This window comes from Schistocerca cancellata, chromosome 10 (genome assembly GCF_023864275.1).
Source record: "Schistocerca cancellata isolate TAMUIC-IGC-003103 chromosome 10, iqSchCanc2.1, whole genome shotgun sequence".
Classification (NCBI taxonomy): domain Eukaryota; kingdom Metazoa; phylum Arthropoda; class Insecta; order Orthoptera; family Acrididae; genus Schistocerca; species Schistocerca cancellata.
In genome coordinates, this window is record NC_064635.1 from 226664200 (window position 1) to 226690346 (window position 26147).

Below are 26147 nucleotides of genomic sequence, written 5' to 3' on the forward strand. Positions count from 1 at the left end.
GAACAGTTCATAGTGGTAGGGAATCTCCATGGTATACAGTCACTGTAAAGAAATTTCTAAGGAAACAGAGATTACAGCATAATACGTGTAAAACAAAGTGTAGGACTACAGCTAGAGGGATGCTGAATGAAACGCGTTTGGTTGTCAAGAGAGCAATGCGTGACGCCTTCAATGACTTTCGTAGCAGAATACTGTAAAGTGATCTTTTCAGAACCCAAATAAATTCTTGTTGTATGTAAAGGCTCTTAGTGACACCAAAGTTAGTGTCCAGTCCACAGTGAATGAAACAGGACCTGAAACTGAGGGTAGAAAAGCAAAAGTTGAAATGCTTTACTCCATTTTCAAATGTTCCTTTACAAAGGAAAGACTACGAGAATTTCCCCGATTTAATCCTCGTTATCACTGAAGTCGTTAAAATTGAGCATAGGTTCAGTCGTGGGTAAAGCAGGTGGTAGAATTCGGTTTATTGGTACAATACTGGGGAAGTGTAATCAGTCTACAAAGGAGATTGCTTACAAATCACTTGTGTGACAGGTTCTAAAATATTGGTACCAAATAGGACTAACGGGGATACTGAACATATACATAGAAGGGCAGCACAAATGGTAACAGGTTTGTTTAATCTGTGTGAGAATGTCACAGAGATACCGAAGGAACTGAACTGTAAGACTCGTGGAGATAGGTGTAAACTACCCCAAAAAGAAAAACTCCTTTACTACTTTAAGTCCTTTGTTGCCTCTGACAGAATTACAATGTCATCAACGAACCTCAAAGTTTTTATTTCTTCTCCATGGATTTTAATACCTTCCGAATTTTTCTTTTGTTTCCTTCACTGCTTGCTCAATATACAGATTGAATAACATCGGGGAGAGGCTACAACCCTGTCTCACTCCATTCCCAACCACTGCTCCCCTTTCATGCCCCCTCGACTCTTATAACTGCCATCTGGTTCCTGTACAAATTGTAAATAGCCTTTGGCTCCCTGTATTTTACTCCTGCCACCTGCAGAATTTAAAAGACAGTATTCCAATTAACATTGTCAAAAGCTTTCTCTAAGTCTACAAATGCTAGAAACGTAGGTTTGCCTTTTCTTAATCTTTTTTCTAAGATAAGTTGTAAGGTTAGTATTGCCTCATGTGTTCCAACATTTCTACGGAATCCAAACTGATCTTCCCTGAGGTCCGCTTCTACCAGTTTTTCCATTCGTCTGTAAAGAATTCGTGTTAGTATTTTGCAGCTGTGACTTATTAAACTGATAGTTCAGTAATTTTCACATCTGTCAACACCTGCTTTCTTTGGGATGGGAATGATTATATTCTTCTTGAAGTCTGAGGGTATTTCGCCTGTCTTTTACATCTTGCTCACCAGATGGTAGAGTTTTGTCAGGACTGGCTCTCCCAAGGCCGTCAGTAGTTGTAATGGAATGTTGTCTACTCCTGGAGCCTTGTTTCGACTCAGGTCTCTCAGTGCTCTGAGAAACTCTTCACGCAGTATCATATCTCCCATTTCATCTTCATCTACATACTCTTCCATTTCCATAATATTGTCCTCAAGTACATCGCCCTTGTATAAACCCTCTATATACTCCTTCCACCTTTCTGCCTTCCCTTCTTTGCTTAGAACTGGGTTTCCATCTGATTTCTTGATATTCATACAAGTGGTTCTCTTCTCTCCAAAGGTCTCTTTAATTTTCCTGTAGGCAGTATCTATCTTACCCCTAGTGAGATAAGCCTCTACATCCTTACATTTGTCCTCTAGCCATCCCTGCTTAGCCATTTTGCACTTCCTGTCAATCTCATTTTTGAGACGTTTGTATTCCTTTTTGCCTGCTTCATTTACTGCATTTTTGTATTTTCTCCTTTCGTCAATTAAGTTCAATATTTCTTCTGTTACCCTTTGATTTCTATTAGCCCTTGTCTTTTTACCTACTTGATCGTCTGCTGCCTTCACTACTTCATCCCTCAGAGCTACCCATTCTTCTTCTACTGTATTTCTTTCCCCCATTCCTGTCAGTTGTTCCCTTATGCTCTCCCTGAAATTCTATACAACCTCTGGTTTAGTCAGTTTATCCAGGTCCCATCTCCTTAAATTAGCACCTTTTTGTAGTTTCTTCAGTTTTCATCTACAGTTCATAACCAATAGATTGTGGTCAGAGTCCACATCTGCCCCTGGAAATGTCTTACAACTTAAAACCTGGTTCCTAAATCTCTGTCTTACCATTAGATAATCTATCTGATACCTTTTAGTATCTCCAGGATTCTTCCATGTATACAACTTTCTTTTATGATTCTTGAACCAAGTGTTAGCTATGATTAAGTTATGCTCTGTGCAAAATTCTACCAGACGGCTTCCTCTTTCATTTCTTCCCCCCAATCCATATTCACCTACTATGCTTCCTTCTCTCCCTTTTCCTACTCTCGAATTCCAGTCATCTATGACTATTAAATTTTCGTCTCCCTTCACTACCTGAATAATTTCTTTTATCTCATCATACATTTCATCAATTTCTTCATCATCTGCAGAGCTAGTTGGCATATAAACTTGTACTACTGTAGTAGGCATGGGCTTTGTGTCTATCTTGGCCACAATAATGCGTTCACTATGCTGTTTGTAGTAGCTTACCCGCACTCCTATTTTTTTTATTCATTATTAAACCTACTCCTGCATTACCCCTATTTGATTTTGTATTTATAACCCTGTATTCACCTGACCAAAAGTGTTGCTCCTCCTGCCACTGAGCTTCACTAATTCCCGCTATATCTAACTTTAACCGATCCATTTCCCTTTTTAAATTTTCTAACCTACCTGCCCAATTAAGGGATCTGACATTCCACGCTCCGATCCGTAGAACGCCAGTTTTCTTTCTCCTGATAACAACATCCTCTTGAGTAGTCCCCGCCCGGAGATCCGCATGGGGAACTATTTTACCTCCGGAATATTTTACCCAAGAGGACGCCATCATCATTTAATCATACAGTAAAGCTGCATGCCCTCGGAAAAATTACGGCTGTAGTTTCCCCTTGCTTTCAGCCGTTTGCAGTACCAGCACAGCAAGGCCGTTTTGGTTAATGTTACAAGGCCAGATCAGTCAATCATCCAGACTGTTGCCCCTGCAACTACTGAAAAGGCTGCTGCCCCTCTTCAGGAACCACACGTTTTTCTGGCCTCTCAACAGATACCCCTCCATTGTGGTTGCACCTATGGTACAGCCATTTGCACGCAAGCCTCCCCACCAATGGCAAGGTCCATGGTTCATGGGGGGGATCCAGTATTAGAATCAGAATTTAGGTCTTTCAAAGCTCTTTTAGATCCAGAATTAGAATCAGAATTTAAAAGAGCTTTGGAAGACCTATGATCAATGTTCTTCCAAACAATTAAAATACAGCCTTGCTTCACCAAGCCGACCTCTTACGCCATTTTATTGGTAAATAATGGGAACATTATTATTGGGAAATGACTGTCAAAGCACTCAGTATTTAGATTTATGTCACAGTCTGTATTACATGTTATGAAGTGGTACTGTAAGAGCCAGCAGTCTTTATCATCCACACAATTACGAAGATTGCAAGAGCTGACAAGTGCAAGAATTATCCCACAATCAGCTTGACAGCTCATGCATCCAAGTTGCTGACAATTGAAGAATGGAAAAGGAAATTGAGGATGTGCTACATGATGATCAGTTTGGCTTTAGATAACGTAAAGGCACGAGAGAGGCAATTCCGACGACTGGTAATGGAAGCAAGACTAAAGAAAAATCAAGACACCTTCATAGGATTTTTCGACCTGGAAAAAGCGCTCGAAAATGTAATACGGTGCAAGGTGTTTGAAATTCTGAGAAAAATTGGGGTAAGTTATAGGGAGAGATGGGTAATATACAATATGTACAACAGCCAAGAGAGAATTATAAGAGATGACGACCAAGAACGAAGTGCTCAGAGTAAAAAGGCTGTGAAACAGGGATGTAGTCTTTTGCCCCTACTGTTCAATCTGGACATTGAAGAAGCAATGGTGGAAATAAAAGAACAGTTTAGGAGTGGACTTAAAATTCATGGTGAAATGATATTAATGATACAATTTGCTGATGAAATTGCTATCCTGAGTGAAAGTGAAGAAGAATAATATTAGCTGCTAAATGGAATGAACAATATAATGAGGAGAATACGGATTGAGAGCAAATCGAAGAAAGACGAGAGTAATGAGAAGTAACAGAAGTGAGAACAGCGAGAAACTTAACATCTGGATTGATGGCCACGAAGTAGACGAAGTTAAGGAATTCTGCTGCCTGGGCAATAAAATAACCAATGATGGATGGAGCAAGGAGGACATCAAAAGCAGACTAGCACTGGCAAAAAGGGCATTCCTGGCCAAGAGAAATCTACTAGAATCAAACATAGGGCTTAATTTGAGGAAGAAATTTCTGAGAATGTGCATTTGGAGTGCAGCATCGTATGGTAGTGAAAGATGGACAGCGGGAAAACTGGAATGAACGAGAATTGAAGCATTTGAGATGTGATTCTACAGACAAATGTTGAAAATTAGGTGGTACGATAACATAAGGAAAGAGGAGGTTCTGTATAGAATCGCAGAGGAAAGGAATATGTATAAAACACTGATAAGGAGAAGGGACATCTGTTAACACTTTGCCATCTGCACATCTCGTACCAATTTATTCGCTCGGCGCTGGTAGCGCTAATTCGGATTACTCGGCTCGTCGCCAGTCGTTCTCGACATTATCGAGAAATTATAAATTGTTACGTTTGACTAATATCGTCGTTAGTTCTCGTAAGTTCTCAACCCTGCTCCCCTACTTTCATGAAATTTCGAAGATATACATGTGTAAATAAACACAAATTTTGTTTGTTTCATATATTCGTTTATTTGCATTGACTTTGGTACTCAGTATTTTTCTTTCATACGATATGCAGCAAAACAGTCTCCAAGATCTAACACAACTCCACAAGAGTTGCACATTAAGCTTTTTTTTTTTTTTTTTTTTTTTTTGGACATACGTGGCAGTTTCTTCGTTTTCATTTCGAAAATACATAGGCCTATTAGTTGGTGTCGCTTTACGAGACTGGAAAGTCTGTCAACCGGATCACGATGAGACACACACAATGTACTGACAACCTCCAAGTTTTGCTCCACGCATTCATCATAAATAATCATATTGTCTCTTTCATCTGCCACGATGAAAGGGCACAAGTACTTATAAAAACAAAAAAACTTGTCGACGTGTGTAACTTATTGTTACCTAAACAAAACACCAACAGAACGCAAAAGACACTAAAGTGATGTCGCCGGCCACCGCACAGTACTACGCGCACGACACCACTGTGGTGTCGCCGGATGGCAGAGTGTTAAGACGTGACGGAATGACTTCCCTGGCACTAGGGGAGCTGTAGAGGGCCAAAACTGCAGAGGAAGACAGAGACTGGAATACATCCAGCAAATAATTGAGGACGTACATTGCAAGTGCTACTCTGTGTTGAAGAGGTTGGCACAGAATAGGAATTCATGGTGGGCCAAATCAAACCTGTCAGAAGACTGACGAAAAAAAGAAAAGCAGGGAAACTAATACTGTATGAGTACAAAACTCGGTAGCATTAATGTCCAGAGTACGGGGTGCACGATTTCCACGCGACGTAACAGCCACCGTCCAGTTCTACCTACGGCCACTCGGTGTCATTATCGGCCATCCGATTCACAGTCCAACACACCTGACCAGTCGCAGTGCACTTGTTGACGTTTCAACACGAGCTCGGACAAAAAGAGCAGGGCATTATTTGTGAAACTCTATTATCAAAGAACAGTAATGCTGCAGCTGCACTCTGATATTATTGCTGGCTGAAAGGATTACGGAGGGGTCCTCTTTCTCCACCTGCACGATGAAGTTTGAATCAAAGTTTGAATCGACTAGAGAACTGGGCGTCACTCTGGGAAGAGGCCGGCAACCGCCACAGGTGCTCGATGAAATCTCTGTTGCTACGGAAGGCGACACTGCGCACAATTCCCGGTCCTGGGTCACAGCAGTCCACTGTACTAAAGGTGCTTTGAAACATTTTCAAATAGTACCTGCATGAGGTCCGTATCGTACAGCATCTTGCACTGTAGGACGCATAATGACGTGTCGACTTCGCACTTCACTTTCTTGTCAATTCGACATTGACGAAGACAGGCCCTGGACCGTCCTATGGACAGATGAAGCTTATTTTTCTCTTACGGGTGGGGTGGATACACAGAATGGGGATCTTAACCTCCAGTCACATTGCACGATGTTCCTCTGTACGGTGAATTTGTCGCCGTACGTGTAGCTTCGTGGCTATGTTCGTCATTGGCCCATTCTTTTTTGAACAGGTTGGCACTCGAGGTCCAAAAATGTGCAGTGTGACTGGCCAGTGTTACTGTGATGTGCTTTGCCAGTATTTCATATCCACCCTGCAGGAGAGAGACACACTGAACTCAACAGTTTTCACGCAAGATGGGGGCCCCACCGCACATCGCTCTCGAAGTACACCTGCTGGTCCGAAACATGTATGGAAACTATTGAATTATCAGCCGATCGTTTCCAAATGCTCGGTCGGCATAATCACCTGATCTCCCTCCCCGTGATCTGTGGTTGTGGGGCTACCTGAAGGTCAGGGTTTATCAGGGGAACATTCACACATGTGCTGATCTGAAGTGCAGCATATCGAGAGAGGTAGCCAGCATACCTTCAAACACCTTCACTCTGTTGTGGAGAATGCAATCCTGCACTTTCAGACTCTTCTGGACACTGACGGGTGCCACATTGAGCCCCTTTTGTAGCAGTAATGGTAACAGTATGTAATGGTTTCATGCACCTTAGCAGCACATTAAAAGTGTTTCAGTTTAATTGATTCTGCATTATTTCTCTTCCCCATGTCCTCGACATTAATCTTAGCATGTTTGGTCCTCATACAGTAATTAGTTTCTGTGTTATAATGTGTTAAATAGGGAAAGTTTAATTATAACTACCCAGTAACAGAATGGAGAGAGGAAGAAAATCAATGTGAGTTGGGAGATACGATACTGTGAGAAGAATTTAGCACAGCACTGAAAGACCTCAGGCAAAATAAGGTCTTTGAAGTAGACAACATTCACTTAGAATTATTAAGATCTGTAGGGGAGCCAGCAATGACAAAACAGGTCCACCTGGTGTGCACGATCTATGAGACAGGCTAAGTAGTCTCAGACCTTAAGAAGAGTAATTTGTACCCCAAAGAAAGCAGGTGATGACAGTGTGAATGTTACTGAACTTTCAGTTCAAATAAGTTGAGGTGGCAAAATACTGACATGAAATATTTACAGAAGAATGGAAGAACTATAGAAGCCACCCTTGGAGGAGATCAGTTTGGGTTCATTAGAAATGTAGGATCACACAAGGCAATGCTAACCTTATGGCTTATCCTAGCACGTAGTTGAAGAAAAGAAAACCTACACTTACAGATTTTGTAGATTTAGAGAAAGGTTTTGCCATTATTGACTGAACACTCTTTCCGATTCTGAAAGCAACAGGGATTAAACCCAGGGAGCAAAAGATTATCTACAATTTGATGGAAACCAGACTGCAGCTGTAAGAGCAGAAGGATATGAAGGAGAAAGAGTGGTTGAGAAGGGAGTAGTACATACTTGTAGCCTATCCCAATGTTATTCGATCTGAGAGCAGAGCAAGCAGTTACAGAAACAAAGGTAAGTTTGGAAAGAGAAGTAAATTTCAGGGTTAAGACACTCCGAGGTTTGTTGATGACATTGTAACTCTCTCAGAGAAAGCAAAGAACTTGGAAGAGCAGCTGAACAGATGGACAGTGTCTTGAAAGGAGGTTGTAAAATGTATATCAATAAAAGTAAAAGAAGGTTAATGGAATATAGATAAATTAAATCAGGAAATGCTGAGAGAATAAGCTTAGAAAATGAGAAACTAAGAATAGTTAGTAAGTTTTGCTATTTAGGCAGCATAATTACTGACAATGATCAAAGTAGAAAGGATATAAAATGGAGAGAAGCTATAGCACGAGCAGTATTTTTGGAAAAAAACTAATACAAATCTAATCTAAATCTAATACAAATTTAGGTGTGGGCAAGTTTATTCTAGTACAGAACTGAAACTTGGACAGTAAGCAGTTCAGACAAGATGAGAAAAGAAGCTTTTGAAACATGGAGCTAAAGAAGAATGCTGAAGATTAGATGGCTAGTTTGAATAACAAACAAGAAGGTATGGAAGCAAACTGCTGAAAAAAGAACCTTCTGGCACAACATTAAAAGAAGGGATCAACTGACAGGACACAGCCTGGTGCATCGAGGAACTGTCAGTACTGTTTGTGTGTGTGGGATGAAGAAGGGTGGAGGGGGAGAGGGGAGGGGGGATCACAAAGGCAGGCCAAGGGATGAATACAGAAGTAGATTGACATCCGATGTGATCACAAAGTAATGGGAAATTTTTAATTTTGCAGGCTTTAAAAACCTAATTTTCAAATTTATTTCTTTTTATCTTGTTGGTGCATATGTTCCTGATATAAATTTATCTTTTCAGATGTTTCAATTATTTAGTTTACTGTTGACAGTCAAAAAGGTTATATGTGTTATCAAGTGCTTGGTGAATTTTTACTTTGCAAAAAGACAGAGCAAAGAATTTCCATTAAATTTTGCTTGAATAGTGGAATAAAGAGCAGTGTAACATTCAAAACGTTGACTGTGGCTTTTGGCGAATCTACTTTGAGTAAGACAAGAGTTTAAGAGTGGTATCAACATTTCAAAGAGGGTTGAGAAGGCACTGAAGAAGATGACTGCCAAAGTCATCCTAGCACAACAATTACTGATGACAGAGTGGAAAAAGTAAACAATTGGTTCTGGATAATCTCCATCAGAAAGGTTGCTGTTGATGTCAGCATATCCTCTGGCTGATGCCAAGCAATTTTTTTTAGATGGTTTGGGTATGAAACATGTAGCATCGAAACTGTTGAATGACTCGGGGATTGATGAATGAAGTTCACAACGATCCAGCGCTTCTAAATGAAGCTATAATAGGTGAAAAAAATCAAGTTCGATCAGATGTGAAGGTTCTTCTCACCGTTTTCTTCAATTATAGTGGCATAGGGCATCATGAGTTCCTGCCTTATGGTTGTACCAGTCAATAAGGAATACTACCTGGAAGTCGTGCACAGTTTGCACTAAGCACTCCAAAGAAAATGACCACAACTGTAGCGAAACCACTTGTGGAAATTGCATCATAGTAATGCTCCTGTTCACACCCCAATGCATGTTTGTTATTTTTTGACAAAACAAAACAAAACTGTTATGTTGCCTCTGCCACTGTATTCAACAGAAATGACCCACTGTGAGTTCTTTCTATTCCTGAGGCTGAATAGAACTATGAAAGGACATCATTTTGCCACCATTGATGTAATAAAAACAGAATTGCTGAAAAGCTGAATACAATAATGAAAAATGAATTTCAGAAGTGCTTCAAAAGCTGGGAAAAGTGCCCAGCATAAGTGTATTATATCAGAGGGAGATTGCTCTGAAGGGGACAAAGTTGATGTTGATGAATAAATAAAGGTTCTTTAAAATACAAAAATTTGTGTTACCTTTTGATCACACCTTGTACACACCTTGTACACAGGTTGAAGCAGTTATTCAGAGATGATGAGGCTTGAACAGTATAGACGAGCATGGAGAATTACATCAAACTATTCTTAGGACTGATGATGATGATGATGAATAATGATGATGATGATGATGATGATGATGATGGAGACAACAACAAAAACAATAACAGATTTGATACTTATTGGGAGACTTGAACCAGGTGCCTCTCTTTTTGCAGACAAGTGCTCTAACAGTTGAACTATTCAAGCATGAATTAAAATTTGTGTTGCAGCCAGATCTCAAACCCAGGTCTTCTTGCTTGCTAGGCAGAAATGCTAACCATTACACCACCACAGCACTATAATTAACACTGCTGCACGAACTATCCAAACTGAGTGCCCTCCTCAACACAAACTTCTTCTGCATATTTTCCCTTACATTGTCACTACTGCCAGGGCTCTCCAGCATTGGAATAGTACCACAGCATTGGACATAATGGGAAAGTCCTGTACCATAGGCGACCTTATAATCATATAGATAAAGAAGAGATTTACATGTCTCAGGGCAAAATATAAAATCTATAAGATCACCTCTGGTACAGGACTTTCCCATTACATCCAATGCTGGGTTGCTGTTCAAATGCCAGAGAGCCCTGACAGTAGCGACAATGTAAGGGAAAATAAGCAGAAGATATGAACTGAAGTTTGTGTTGGGAAGGGCACTCAGCTTGGGTAGTTTGTGCAGCAGTGTTAACCATAATGCTGTGGTCGTGTGATGGTTAGCATTTCTGCCTGGTATTCAAGCATAACTGACAATCCACACTCACAGGTTCACTTCTGCCAGTACCTGTCTCCTAACTTTCAAATGGCAAAGAAGTTCTCCTGCATGCTTTGTGGGACTAGGACTCCTGGAGGTAAGGAAATGACAACAGATATCACGTGACATAATGACAAGAACAGTCTTTGGAAAAAGGGTGGATGGGTTAGAGCAGGGCTTCCCAACCTTTTCTGCTGGCGGACCCCTTCTACAGTTGAAATCCTTGGCGGACCCCTTCTACAGTCGAAAAATCCTTGGCGGACCCCTTCTACAGTCGAAAAATCCTTGGCGGACCCCTAGTCAATCAAGAGCACAGTAACTTTAAATTTCAGAGCGAAACCCATGGGAACTGAAAGCTTCTTAATGCAAGTGCCATGTTCCCAATGACCCCCCCCCCCCCCCACTCCTCCGCGAAGTATCAATAGTCTTTGGAGCTTCTTGTGATTGTTCTTCCTTTGGCCGTCCCCCCTCCTCATTCATTTCAACTGGAAACTTCCATTGTTGTGAAGGCGATGGAGAAACCGCACCCTTCTTCAATGATCCTGACTTCAGCCACGGATCCATGTTAGAAGTAATAAACTGGTCAAAAATCGGCTTATGAAATAGGTAGTGCACTAACAAAACAAGTTTAACATTAAACAAGTTTAACATTTAACGATGCCTGGAACCGCATACGTGCCAGCGAGTGCTGTGATTGGTCGACAAAGCTCGCTCCGCACATACGTAAAAGGTTTCAGCGCATCTAGCGCCGTGAGTCCACGCACAAATAACCCCCATACTGTTGCGAAACAGTCGATCAGAGAAGCTGCATTCACCGGCACTAAACTGTGTATGTGTTCTCACTTAGGAACCGCAAACGCTGCTTTGGAATACGACCTGAAGTAAAAGTACACTTGTTTTACACACGCAAAAAAAAAAAAAAAAAAAAAAAAAAATTGTGATGAATTTGATTTTCACATTTTTATTCAATAATTTTACTCATTATTTTACACGATTTGGTCAAATGTGGCTGCGGACCCCCTAGAAAGAGCTGGCGGACCCCTAAGGGGTCTGCGGACCACACGTTGGGAAGCCCTGGGTTAGAGAATAAAATGAGGTAACTTGTTAGAAAATGTTTGACTGTAATCTGGTAATCAGGTCAGTAGGTGATAATGGGTGTTGCAGGAGGAGTGGCTGTTACCAGAGCATATCACAAAATCAAGCACAAATGCACTAGTGACAGGTGGTAAGACATGAGTATAACAACTGTGGAGATACAAACCAAAGTGAGACATACAGATGGGCTTTAGGAGAGAGGAAAAAACAGATACAGAACACAGTACAGCAATGGAGGACAGATGGCATGAGGTAACAGGATGAAACAGAGCCATGTGGTGATACAAATATGATAATGAAAAGTTCTGTGTGGAACAAAATAAAGGAAGGAGTAAAGGTAACAACTCGGCATACAGTTGCAGTGTTGACTGATCAATATTCACATAAAGAAGGCTAACAACATTGCTAAATGTTTGGAAAAGGATCTTATTCAGAGATAACTAGCACAGAAAACACACACACACTGCAGTACCCCAATACAATATAGTCTGCCACGAAAATTTCTCTCTCTCTCTCTCTCTCTGTCTGTGTGTGTGTGTGTGTGTGTGTGTGTGTGTGTGTGTGTGTGTGTGGTTTTAGGAAAGCAATGCACTGACTTTATTGCCACAATGACTACATGAAAAGCAATATCTCAATGAGAAGCTACAATGAGTATTTGCATTTGTATTACTTACTGGTTCTTCCTTGATATCCACTTCACCACACACTGCTACTGCATCTCTCTCTCCTGCAGATTCCTGTGAGAAGAGAACAGGCCAGACAAATAAGCAAATATGGAGAGAAAACAAAAGGTCAGCAGATGAATATTCACAGATCACATTTGATAAATCTCATTGTGAAGGACAGCCTTTAGGGACATGAAATGAATCATGAAATTACAATGAAATCAGATCTTTAGCTGCTTACAGGCATTGATGAATATCAACTGGGACAGTTGAAAAATGTGTGCCCCAACCGGGACTAGAACCCAGGATCTCCTGCTTACATGGCAGATGTTCTATCCGACTGAGCCACTGAGGACACAGAGGATAGTGTGACTGCAGGGACTTATCTCTGGCATGCTCCCTGTGAGACCCACATTTCCAATTTACTGTCCACACACTACATTTGCAGTGTCCCTGCCCACTCTACTCATTACTCGCAGCAGTCAATCTACCGATTCCTGTAAGAGTTTGAGTAATGTGAGTGCATCCGCACTGAAGAAGACCATTGGCCAGTAAGCCATATCTCTACGAATATGGTATCTGTTCTTTCAGACATGTCCAAAAGAACAGATACCACTGGTGATCTCACAGCTATTTTCAACTGTCCCCGTTGATATTTATCAGTGCCTATAAGCAGCTAATGGTCTAGATTTCATAGTAATTTCATTCTTTGAGAGCTGCAAGATCACCAATGGTACCTGCTCTTTCGGACATGTCCGAAAGAACAGATACCATATTCATATGGATAAGGCTTACTGGCCAATGATCTTCTTCACTCATGCACTCAAATTACTCAAACTCTTACAGGAATTGGTAGACTGGCTGCCACAAGTAATGAGTATAGTGGGTAGGGGCACTGCAAATGTAGTGTGTGGACAGTAAGCTGGAAATGTTGGTCTCACGGGGAGTGTGCCACAGGTAAGTCCCTGCAATCGCACTATCCTCTGTGTCCTCAATGGCTCATTCCGACAGAATGTCTGCCATGTAACCAGGAGATCCCGAGTTCGAGTCCTGGTTGGCGCACACATTTTCAACTGTCCCCGTTGATATTTATCAGCACCTGTAAGCAGCTAAAGGTCTGATTTCATTGTAATTTCATTCTTCGGGAACTGCAAGATCACCAATTGTATCTGTACAAATAACAGCTTCATATTAAATGAATCAAGTTACACATTAACAGGCACAAGCTGCAATTGCTGGCTACTCCTGTGAGGTAAATTAACCACAAATTATGGATATCACTAATTTTTTCAAACAATTTTTGTTTAACACTTCAAACAAAGTATTTCCTTTACATGGATCCCTATTAACTGTCTCCTCACTTTCAAAGTAAAGATCTGTTTAATATATACATTTGAGTTACGCAGAATTTACATCTGTGAGTCATCAGACAAATCATAAATGTGGTTAATGAGATATTTTTAAGGAATAAGATTGTGGCTAATATTGCTCCTAATGGATCTGTCATTTGCAGGCCTCAAGCCAATGAGAGAAACAGCTGGTCAAGGCTGTGTTGATATCCTTGTGATAGTTATTAATGTCCAGTGATGTCAACACGGATACACTCAAAGCTTTGAGACGAGGTAGGAAGTACTGAGCAGAATCACAATGTGGCATGTTATTTTGTTGCAATGGTGGACCAATACCTTGCAGTCCTTCTTGATATATGGCCAAACAAATGCCTTTACCAATAGTCACGCTGTAGCCTTTAATCCTGTATGGGAGAAGCTGTAGATGGAAAGATTGCTTGCTTGAGCAAGCACACTTGATATGAAGAGATGCACTTGTGAAATTGGCATTTTGCAATACAGTGCTACATTTTAGTATGGGATATGAAGAAGCCTGGGCAGCAAGCCTTCGGTTCATTGTCTCCTGCTTGAGTGTCAGCAAGTGCTAGCTAGCCAATTCCGTTTGTAATGACATCAGTCAGAGACAAAACATTTGCTCATCCATTCTTTTTACCATAAACATGTTAAATTTCTGGAGTGAAATGCACCATAAAGTCCAAATCCCACTACTAGCACAGTGATGAATTGCCTTGCTTCTTACGGAAGGTGAAAATGAGTGGCTTGTGGTTCACAATAACAATGAAATGTCACCTCAAAGCATATACAAAAACTTTTTGAGGATGCCACAGGCTATGTAGAGCTTGCTGTCATATGTTAACCAGTTTGCTAGCAATGATGATATTTTGCAGCAACAAATACTTTCCTAGACAACCGAAGATCAATTACTGCTGATGAGAAGGTGGCAAACTGAGACAAGCCCAAAGCTATTCAATTATGTTAATGAGAAAATATTAAACTATTCTAACTACCCCTCTTATTCGTTGCAGAAAAAAGCATTTCTGTAGGCTATATGTGACAACTTGTGTGATAAGCATCCTATCAATACAGATCACTCCACCATCTTCCAGATAAATAACTCTGTCAAAAGGAAAAATCCTCATGAGTTTGATAATCTTCCAAGCACAATATTAAAAGCATATTCTTCTGATACAGCTACTGTATTCAGCAATATATTTAATGCACTGCATTGCTTTCACAGTGTTGCTTTCCTGGCAGACTAAACTATGTTACTGTCAGAATCTTCTGTAACTAGGAAGATGATGATGATGACTGGTTTGTGGGGCACTCAACTGCGCGATTATCAGAGCCCATACAAATTCCCAACCCTTGCTCAGTCCAATCTCGTCATTGTCATGAATGATGATGAAATGATGAAGAGAACACAAACACCCAGTCATCTCGAGGCAGGTGAAAAAACTAGTAAGACAGTCATTAACAACTATCACCTGATTTCACTATTAACTTTCTCCTCAAACATTCTGGAGAAGGTAATGTATTTCATGATGGTAGAGCATATCGACAAATATAAGATTCAGTATCAATCATAATTTGGATACCACAAGAACCTCTCCACTGAACATGCTATCTACCATTTCAGCAATTGTGTATTAAAATACCTGAATGACAAGATTTTGCCTAAATGGTTATTCTGTGCTCTGTCTAAACCATTTGACTGAGCAAGTGACAAAATTTGTTTGGAGCTAATTAAAGTTCATGATTTTTTATGTACAGTGAGTACATGGTTCACTTCTAATTTCATTAATATGAAGCAAAGTGTTACACAGCTCTTGTGATGAATAATCTTCTTAATGGGGACAAATTACTATTGGCATTCCACAGGTATCAAGTCTGAAACCACTACTCTTCTCCCTATATGCAAATGATCTTTCATCTTACTCCAATAAAGCAGAAATAATGTTGCACATTAGTGCTGATGTAAGAACCGCAATCAAGTCCAACAGAGCTGCTCTTGATTGGAACATGAATTAGAAATCACATATATAGATGTTCTCTAATGCTTAACTTTAGTAGCATTTTATCTACATGTAATAGTTCATTTTACTGATGAAAGCATTAGAACATTAGCTTACACTGCATACTTCCATTCACTGATGTCAAATGGAATAATTTTCTGGGGCAATTCCATACAGGCCCATTTAAGTGTCCATTGTGCAGAAATATGCTGTAAGGATATTCTTTCACAATATTGAAGTACATTGTGAATGATCAGGCACAATTTGAAAACAGTTGCAGTCATAAATATAACACTAGGAACAAAGACAATATTATGAAAAGGACAGTTGCTACTGTCCATATAGCAAAGATGCTGAGTCGTAGGTAGGCACAACAATGTCAAACAAAGCTTTTGGCCAAACAGGCCTTCATCAAAATTACACACACACACACACACACACACACACACACACACACACACGCAAATGAAACTCAGAAACTCACATACACCTGATCAAAGTCTCTGGCAGCCACAGATGTGTTCATGTGTATGTGAGTTTCTTAGTTTCATTTGTGTGTGTGTGTGTGTGTGTGTGTGTGTGTGTGTGTGTGTGTGTGTGTTTTGTCTAATTTTGATGAAGGCCTGTTTGGCCAAAAGCTTTGTTTGACATTGCTGTGCCTATCTATGACTCAGCATCTCTGCTATATGGTGAGTAGCTACTATCTTTTTCATAATATTGTCATTATTCCATCCTGGACTTTCCATTGTTTGATTTTACACTAGGAACAAAAATAGATTCGACTATCCACAACACTGCCTTACTCTTGCACAAAAAGGAGTGCAGTATGTAGTCATACAAATATTTGACCTTATCCCTTGTGAATTAAAGATATTGGCACATAATGAAAGGCTTAAAACCAAACTTCAATAATTTCTCCATGACAATTTCTTCTATCCTATAGGTAAATTGATGAGAAGAAAGAGTGTATAAGTGGCTGGGTTACTTTTACCAATGTGACACATTAAGCTTTACAAATTCAGCCGTGTGAACAGCCAGCATGCTAACATGTTTTCACAAAGAAAATGTTTCTTATTTGTAAATCTACCAACATGTTCCAAATCATGACAAGTTGACATGAACATGACTCATGAAACATGCAAAAACAAACTAACCTAGGATTACGAAGAACAGACAATGATCACTACAAGAGCAGAAACGAGTTCATATACTGTACTACTTTACATGGATTAGTTTGTAATAATGTAGTATGCTGCATTTTCTTTGCAGTTAATTTACATAAAATCTTGGTGTATGTATGAATAACATCCATATAATGTTTATTGTCAGTTGCTGTTTTTGTTGTTGTGGTGGTGGTCATCAGTCCGAAGGCTGGTTTGATGTAGTCCTCTAAGATACTCTATCCTGTCTGAGTCTCTTCATCTCCAAATAACTACTGCGACCCAAATCCTTCTCAATCTGGTTACTGTATTTACTTCTTGGTCTCCTTCTACAATTTTTATCCCCCCCCCCCCCCCCCACACACACACACACACACTTCCCTCTAACACTAAACTAGTGAGCCCTTGATGTCACAGAATGTGATCAAGCTGTGCCACAAATTTCTTGTCTCCACAGTACCTCCTCATTAGCTATGTAACTGACCCATATAGTCTTCAACATTCTCCTGTAGCACCATATTTAAAAGGCTTCTATTCTCTTTTTGCCCAAACAATTTATCATACATGTTTCACTTCTGTACATGGCTACACTTCAGACAAATACCTTCAGAAAAAAAACTTCCAAACACTTAAATCTATTTTCAATGTTAACAAATTTCTCTTCTTCAAATTGCTTTTTTTCCCATTGCCACTCTACTTTTATATCCTCTCAACATTGGCCATCATTAGGTATTTTGCTGCTCAAATAGCAAAACTTATCTACTACTTTAAGTCTCTCATTTCCTAATCTAATCCCCTTTGCATCACATGATTTAATTAGCCTACATTCCATTATCCTTGTTTTGTTTCTGTTGATGTTCATCTTATGTCTTCCTTTAAAGGCACTGTCCATTCTGTTCAACTGCTCTTCCAAGTCCTTTTCTATCTCTGACTCAATTACAATGTTATCAGCAAACCCTAAAGTTTTTATTTCTTCTCCCTGAACTTTAATTGGGGGGGCATCCTTTACTGCTTGTACAGATTGAATAACATGGCAGATAGGCTAAAACCCTGCCTCACTCCCTTCTCAACCACTGCCTCCATTTCATGCCCATCGACACTCATAACCACCGTCTGGTTTCTGTACAAGTTGTAAATAGCCTTTCACTCCCTGTATTTTACTCCTGCTACTTTCAGAATGTTAAAGACAGTACTCCAGTTAGCTTTGTCAAAAGCTTTCCCTAAGCCTACAAATACTATAAATGTACATTTGTCTTTCCTTAACCTGTCTTCTAAGATAAGTGGTAGGGTCACTATTGCCTTGCAAGTTGTTACGTTTCTCTCAATCCAAACTGATCTTCCCCAAGGTTGCCTTCTACCAGCTGTTCCATTCTTCTGTAAAGAATTAGTTCTAGTATTTTGCAACTATAACTTATTAAACTGACAGTTCGGTAATTTTCACACCATTTTGACTATTTTACGACCATGACTGCCTCAAAAAATATGTAAAGGTTTTTAACTACCGCTACCAGTCACAAAATTTGTTAACTAACGTATTATTTATCGTGTGACACGTTTTGAGGGTATACCTCATCCTCAGGCAATATGACATTACAAAAACAATTTCACAATAGGAACATGCAGACGTTAAAGATTCTTTTCATAAATGCTGTGGTTATCTTGTTGTGAAAATTTGTGAACAGTGATCAGGAAAGCCATACTAGCTTACCCACATTCCTGTTTACTTATTTATTATTACACTCACTCCTTCATGAAGAATTCATTATGCCTACTTGACTTTGTACTTATCACCTTGTACTCATCTGAGCAGATGCCTTGTTCCTCCTACTGCCAAACTTCACTAATTCCCATTATATCTGACTTCAACCTATCCACTCTCCTTTAAGTTTCTAACCTACCTGACTGATTAAAGAACCTAAATTCCATACTCCGATCTGTAGAATGCCAGTTTTGTTTCTACTAATGACAACATCCTCCTGAGTAGCCCCCTCTGGAATATTTTACCCAAGAGGATGCTATCATCATTTAACCATGCGGTAGAGTTGCAAGTCCTCAGGAAAAATTACAGCTGCAGTTTGACCTTGCTTTCAGCCATTTGCAGTATCAGCACAGTGAGGCTGTTTTGGTTGATGTCGCAAGGCCAGAGTAGTCAATCATCCAGACTGTTGCCCGTGCAAGTACTGAACAGGCTGCTGCCCCTCTTCAGGAACCACATGTTTGTCTGGCCTCTCAATAAATACCCCTCTGTCGTGGTTGTACCTACAGTACAGCTATCTGTATCGCTGAGATACACAAGCAAGGTCCTTGGTTCATAGGGAAGGGGGAGGGGGGTGTTTATTGTCTACAGGGGGTTAATAATAAATTTACACTTTTAATAACAGGATAATACCACATCAAGTGGTCTTCGACTGGCCATCTCCAGTTTCAATCAAATTTCATATTGATGTTCCCTGTAGAGAAAACCTAAACTAGGCACAATTTGTTTTCAGATGCAAAAATTAAATGTTTTAGGATGGTTTCAGTGGTAGGCTAAGAAAAATGAGAGCTCTATGGTAGTTTTGGCCAAATTTAAGATGGCTTAAAATTCAAACTAGTAGTAATTAAAAATATAAAGGGGTACATAAAGTCTGGGAACACTTTCAATTATTTATTACACAAGAACTAAACACTGAACAGATGTCAAACATATTGCATTTTGAGGAGAAACTCTGAAAGTAGTAGTTTTTTTTTTTTTAACAAACATTTGATACACGAACCATGAGTGACTGGCAGACGGTAATATGGTAATTGAATTCTTACCATACCCGTTCAAGCATGTCTCCCATGTGCGCTCCACATTCTCTTCACTCACACTGGGACATTCGCTTCTCTTTGCTGGCACAAGCAACCCGTCTTAATGAATTTGTTGTGCCAATGGTGAATAGCCTTCCTTGTTGGTGGCTTCTTACCACATTTGGTTCTAAACATCCATTGAACAGCTGAAGCACACTGTTTTTGTCGAACTCCAACACACAGAAACTTCGCTCCGCACCTAAACTCGCCGTGTTGGTGACTAGCGCTGACTATCGGCGATTTACTAAACTATGCTGTGGCGGTATATATGAAAAAAACTTTCAGCGTTTCTCTTCAAAATGACATATGTATGATACCTGTACAATGTTTAGTTCTTGTGCAATAAATAATTCAAAGTGTTCCCAGACACCCTGTATATTTGGGTCAGATAAATTTCTTTCTTTACACAACCATTTTTTTAAATTTCAGGGCTATAACATTCAGCATTTTCATGCTATGTGAGGTCAGATTTGAGGAACAGTTGAACATGACAATTTTTCAACCATTTTGGGGCTTCAGTACTCTTTGTACAAAGCACGTTGAGAGCCATTTAGTATGTTTGCAGAGAAGTTAGTTGTTATCAATGTTACCAAACTGCAGCAGTTATTGTGAGTATTATAGAGGTTGTTAAAATGTAAACATGGAATTAATTTATCAAATTTCTTTGCACTTTTATGCCTCGCTACTAAATATTACCACTTGTTTTCTTACTTTTTTGTTGATTAGAAAGAGTGTTTCTTTACAAAAAAAAGTTTTGTTTGCTTTGAAGACTCTGCAGATAAGATTCATAAAATGATCTTCAAAGTGATAGAGCCAAATACACTGGTGTCAAAAATTAGAGCAGCAGACAGAAATTTTCCACGGCTGCATTCATTTTGCCACAAAACAGTATAAACAGGTGACAGTAGAGTAGAAACAATGTAAAGGATACAGAATGTAAACAACTGCAACACACATAATGGTGGACAAATATTTTTTTTTTTTGTTTTTTTCCAGCTTAACGGATTTGCACACACATTTCCAAAACTGGTTAATGTGCTCAGTATGGGGTTTGACCACATCTGGCACCAATACAGGCCTGACAATGATGGGGGGCATGCTGCTTCACGTTGAGGCAATAATGCATATTCTCTTTTGAAGAGTGGTTGGTGAATTCTGATGTGATGCAAATCATCTCCCTAGTGCTTCCCAGACATGCTCTATAGGATTCAAACTGAAGAGTGAGCAGGCCATGCCATGCATACAGTATTTTCCATTTCCAAGAAAACATCAACAACCCTTGCTCCATAAGGTTGAGCATTATTATCCATCAATAAGAAGTGTGGACCTACAGCACCTTGTGACAACCGCAAGTTGGCAGTTTGTATGTTTATCACATGAATTAGACACAAGACTGGGAAATAGTGGTTTGTTGCTTTAATTTCGGACACCAGTGTATTTGTAAACTGTCATATATAAGTTCCTATACCTATTTGTAATTTTCAGGTTTGTTACTTTTTTAATATTTATGATATCTAATCATATTCATGAAATTACGACACATGGGAAATGTCCAAAAAGGAGAACAGACTACAATTCAGCAATAAATGACTTGTATAAAATAAAACACATTCACACACTGTTGATTTCAGATGCACACTGGCTGACATATGCCGTGTTATAATTTTTAGTAGCAGTCTAATCGTTAGGGTGATAATTATTGATGCTGCCACCAGAAATTAAATTGCATAACATGTAAGAAATAGTGTGTCTTGGAAACCGCTATGGGTGAATATGGCTAGCATGTGAAAAATTACATTTGTACAAATAGGTTTTTTTCTAATTATAATAATAAATTATCAACTTTTGAGTTCTTCTTTGCCAGTTTAGTTGTTGAGCCTAAACAAGTACAACTTTCTTGTTTAGAAGGTAAACATAAGGTGTTGTATCAAAGGGTGTTTAAAATTATGGTGTGTACACAAATGAATCAAGATGTGAGCACTGACATAATCATCTCACACAACTGGTTGTTTGGAAAATTCAGAGTACAATCAGGCCTTTCTTATCGCTTAAGAAACTGGTGTATCACTAACTAGATTCCAACCTGATCAACAAAGATTGTTGATACCACATCACATCCTGGTTATGACAATGAAACAGATTCAAAGATCTGCTTCTAATATTAAGCCTTATTTCTTGCTCAGTTTGGGCCCTTGCAAAAAATGAAGAAGAGAGGGAAAAAAAAAGGTCATCAAATTGGCTTATTTGCTTTTGATAAAACAAGAGCAGCTGCACTAATAAATAAAACAAAAATCATGATCAATATGTCAGAATGAAGTCACAATAAACCTGTTGCTCTGTTATCCTCCTGAAAGGTTTAAGATGGTGATAAACAAATGGAAACAGCAGAAAGAATCAACTGTACTTTCCCAAATCTTGGCCATTCTCTTCTAAAATTGTCAGAAAGCCTCAAAATAAGATTCAAAAGCCTACATAAAGAGCAAGATTAATCAGGTATAAAGTGAAATTTGTGGTCGGATTGCAGGATCTGATGGCTTTAAGCCTCATACCTTTTTCAGTAAAATTATAATAATCAGTAATGATGATATTCTTTTTGTTATGATGACCTAAAGTGAGTTGAAATAAAAAAATGTGTTTCTTCATACTGAGATTAGTAAATGTTGACAGCTGCTACAAAATGTTGGTCAGTACCATGCTGTGGCTTCACAAGTCTTTTCTGATAACATAAAAACTATGGTTTTTAGCTTTCTTTGAGTAAGATCAGTTAGATTGGAAGTGTCTTACATGGGCTGTTAAGTGTAACAACAATAAAATTTTTGTAAGAGCTGTAAATCAGAAGATTAATGAATGCTTGACAGAAGTATTTTGAAGCTCATAATTTGAACCTTACCCATAGCATCTCCAAAATGAAAAAAAAAAAAAAAAACATTTTCAGTAGAAAAACACCTGCGCTCTCTTAATAACCAGAAATAAAAAAAATAGGTGGTGTTAATATTTACCAATTTTGAATCAAAATATGTAGAAACTTAATAAAACTGAACTGTTAAAACTGTGTTGAGCAAAAAAGTTGTGTATGTATCTCATACGTATATTTATATACATTCAGCACCAGATTCCACTTTAAGCAGCCTTCTTGTTTTTCCAAAACTAATGTAAATCCCATAAATCTTGTAGCTCTCCACTGAAAGCCCCGTAAAACCAGGATTTATTTATTAGCTCAAATTTTGCGCATATTTATTTCTATTCTACAAGAAATAACTAAGTAAAATTCCATTCACGGTGGATATGGGTATATAGGAGCCACTGACACGCTTCCTATGGATGTCCCAACATGTAAATATTCCGTGTCAAGTGGCATGTTCAATAAGCGTCGTTGAATTTGGCTGGTGAGGTAATGTTAACGGCTGCTGTCACGCTACCTTTCGGTGCACATGTTCACAGTTTTGTTTTTTGTTGGTGACGCCACCTAATGTGGAAAAAAGGAGGAAGAAGAAGAAGAAGAAGGAGGAGGAGGAGAAAGCAGAAAGGAAGAAAAAAGTGTGATCTGTAGCCCGCTTTAGAACTCGTATAGAACATTTCTCTAAATCCAATATTCTAAGTTTATTTTTGCACGAAGGCTGATTTCATTTCATTTCAGATCTTATATGAAATATGACAAATACGCAACCGGGTAATCAGCTAATTAATAAATAATTCCGAATGCACGGAATAATATAACAATCCTTAAAAGACTACTGATGTTAAACCGAATTCATATGAAAACACCACATATTATATTTAAAATGGTGTTCTCGTGCGAACTAACTCTCATTATGATTTAATTTCATGTTGCACGTTACGCATTGATTATCCTACTAACTTAACTTTAGAGACAAATTTGTTTTGAGTTTGCTAAAAAATGTCACTTCCAACGATAAAGATTGTACACCGCTCAGTCAACAGTTATCATATACTCACCATATTCACAGCGACGTGTTTTGAAATGGAAATCAGGAATACTTCTTTAAATATTCTATTCGTAAATTTCTTAACGCCAGCATCTGGCACATTGTTTGTAAACAAAACTTGACGTTTAGTCGAACTGCACGATAGGGTTGCCAAAGGCGTATTGTCAGAGATATTTAGGCTATTTGCTGCAGTGATGAAGCATTGCTATAATGTGCCGCCAATTGCGCAATTTTAAGAAATAAGTATTGTGTTGATACACAGTTATTATACAGCATTTTTTCAGTGATAAAACGTTTTATTAAGGTTTTGTAATAAAATGAAGCTTTGGTGACATGACTGGCAGGTCCTGGATCATCGATGAAAAAGATATGTCGATGTGAGTGAGAGACAAAATTCGATTTGAAATGATTTAAAAAACAACGTCTGATCTGCAAAAAATATTAAATGATCTTTTCCTAGGAAAGGAATTAGCTAGCATGCTCCCACAAAGCTAACGAAATGAGGAGTTTATTAAAAGAATTTATCGATTGACTGTGTACTTGATTTGATCTTTGTTGGGACTTTATCGTAAGTGTTTGGAGATGATGTGAGTCAAAACAGACGGGTGTTACCGGCAGGTTCAGCACTTCTGCTCTATCCCTTGTGTTACGTTGTTTAAAATCATTTTCCATATTTTCCCGTAATATTGTTAAAATCATTCTATAGCAGCATGTGTATAGCAGTAAATCAAAACAGCTAAACTAACAAAAAGACGAGCACACGCTCTGCTTGTTCGCGGTAAAGAGCCAAACTTAGCCCACCTACAGACTTAATATCTGACCTGACTTCATGACAGAAGACATTACCAGGTCGGAAACTGCATAGCTCGTTACTGTTTTCCTCCAGCTCCAACTTTCCGCGATCACAGTTAACATATTAATAGATTCCGTCATCGTTAGCGGTTATATCCAACGTTCCTGTTGTTATATGTTTATAGCTTTGTCGAAAAAAGGACTGGTCCAATCCGACATGTCGAAACCGAGAGAGGTGGCGCAGTGGTTAGCACACTGGACTCGCATTTGGGAGGCCGTCTCCGGCCATCCTGATTTAGGCTTCCCGTGATTTCCCTAAAGCGCTTCAGGCAAACGCCGGGATGGTTCCTTTTGAAAGGGCACGGCGGATTTCCTTCCCCATCCTTCGCTCACCCGAGCTTGCGCTCCGTCTCTAATGACCTCGTTGTCGACGGGACGTTAAACACTAATCTCCTCCTCCTCCGACATGTCGAAATCTACTCTGTAATTTATCACAAAATGTATTGTCAAAATTTTAGCTGCCAAGGTTCAATGCAAGCATTAAAAAACTTCAGTTTTGTCGCACGAAGACTCGCTTATAACAGCGGTTTGCACCACAGAGTATAAATGTCTATCGTCAGCGCATCCCTTCCCTCCTAGCGCGTGATCTGGCGAATAACAAGTTACAAGAGAGAACGTAGCGCCGCTTAAATAGAGCGAAGCCGAAAGTACACTCACGCGAACTTCAAGTACCTAAACTGTACCAGAAATGTGTCAAATCGTTAATTTTTTGAAAACTGTAGCATATGTAATTGTTACATAAATGACTGGTACAAGAAACGAAATCGAGGCAGTGTATTATGTTGACATGAAATATTTTTTAAAACGTTACTGTAGCACAGATCTTATGATAATTTTTGAACAATGTGTATTTTATTAACAATGAAACAGTTCCTCGTTTATTTCCTGTAGTCGTCACAAAAATGAGAAGCGTGTATTGGTTGACGAAAACAAACATTTTCCTTACTCAAGGCACATCTGCTGAAAGAAAAATTAATGCATTCTGGCACTTCACAGTAATTACTAGACTAGTTTATTTAGACAGAATTAGGATGGAGTAAGATATGCTGGTTGCCACTGTTCATCATATTGTGCTGTGAACAAGGCATACTTGATCAAATTCGTAAAATGTGATGATGCAAACTGAGAAGCAAAACTGACTGAAGTTAACAATAATGTCGCGCCAATGACAAAGAGTTACCGGAAATTATATTGTGCGGTTTGTACGAAGCTCTTGCACGGGACATAACTGATTGGCTTTATACACTGCATTTTTGGGGGGTAACAAGAAGCTACGAATTTGTCTCCCAGTAGAGAAATGCTCTTATCGGAGCACAAAAAAGGCGAATATGCTACTCTTTATTAAAAGACTGACTCAAAACTGGGGCACCAGGTGCCTCTCTTTACCTTCCTCAGCACTTTTAAAAAATTTTTTTGCGAAAATATTGGCGTGCAAACATATCACACTCTGTTTAACATTCAACTCACCTCTCATTCGTACAAGCTGCTCTCTTTCACATCCACTAGTCCTTCGCAGTAAATCTCTTGTGCCCATTCAGTCCGAACTGGCCAACCTCACTCACTCATTCCGCCCTGCTCATTGTTATTACCTCTTTGTGGCACTACAACTGTCAGTGTCTCCCATCTCACAGCTACAGTCGCCTTCGTTGTTTCCTACTACGAGGGTGGTTTGTAAAGTTCTCGGAATGTAATAGAAAAAAGTACTTAACATCACTGAACCTTTTTTAATGTTTCAATTAGTTCCCTTTGAGATTAATGCACTTGGTCTAACTATGTTCCAGTGCCTTGATCTCATCTCGAAAATGAGTTTCCTCCA

At 39.2% G+C, this 26147-nt stretch overlaps 1 protein-coding gene across 1 annotated transcript in view; it reads right to left on the reverse strand.

The window, feature by feature from the left end:
• Positions 1-23631, reverse strand: part of LOC126106679 (uncharacterized) — a 99197-nt gene extending 75566 nt beyond the window's left edge. Inside the window, exons 1-2 of the mRNA XM_049913047.1 lie at positions 23490-23631; positions 12189-12251 (exon numbers count right to left, since the gene is read on the reverse strand). Coding sequence (XP_049769004.1) covers positions 12189-12251; positions 23490-23492 — 66 coding nt within the window. The 5' untranslated portion in view covers positions 23493-23631. The remainder of the gene's footprint in view (positions 1-12188; positions 12252-23489) is intronic.
• Positions 23632-26147: the final 2516 nt, after the last annotated feature.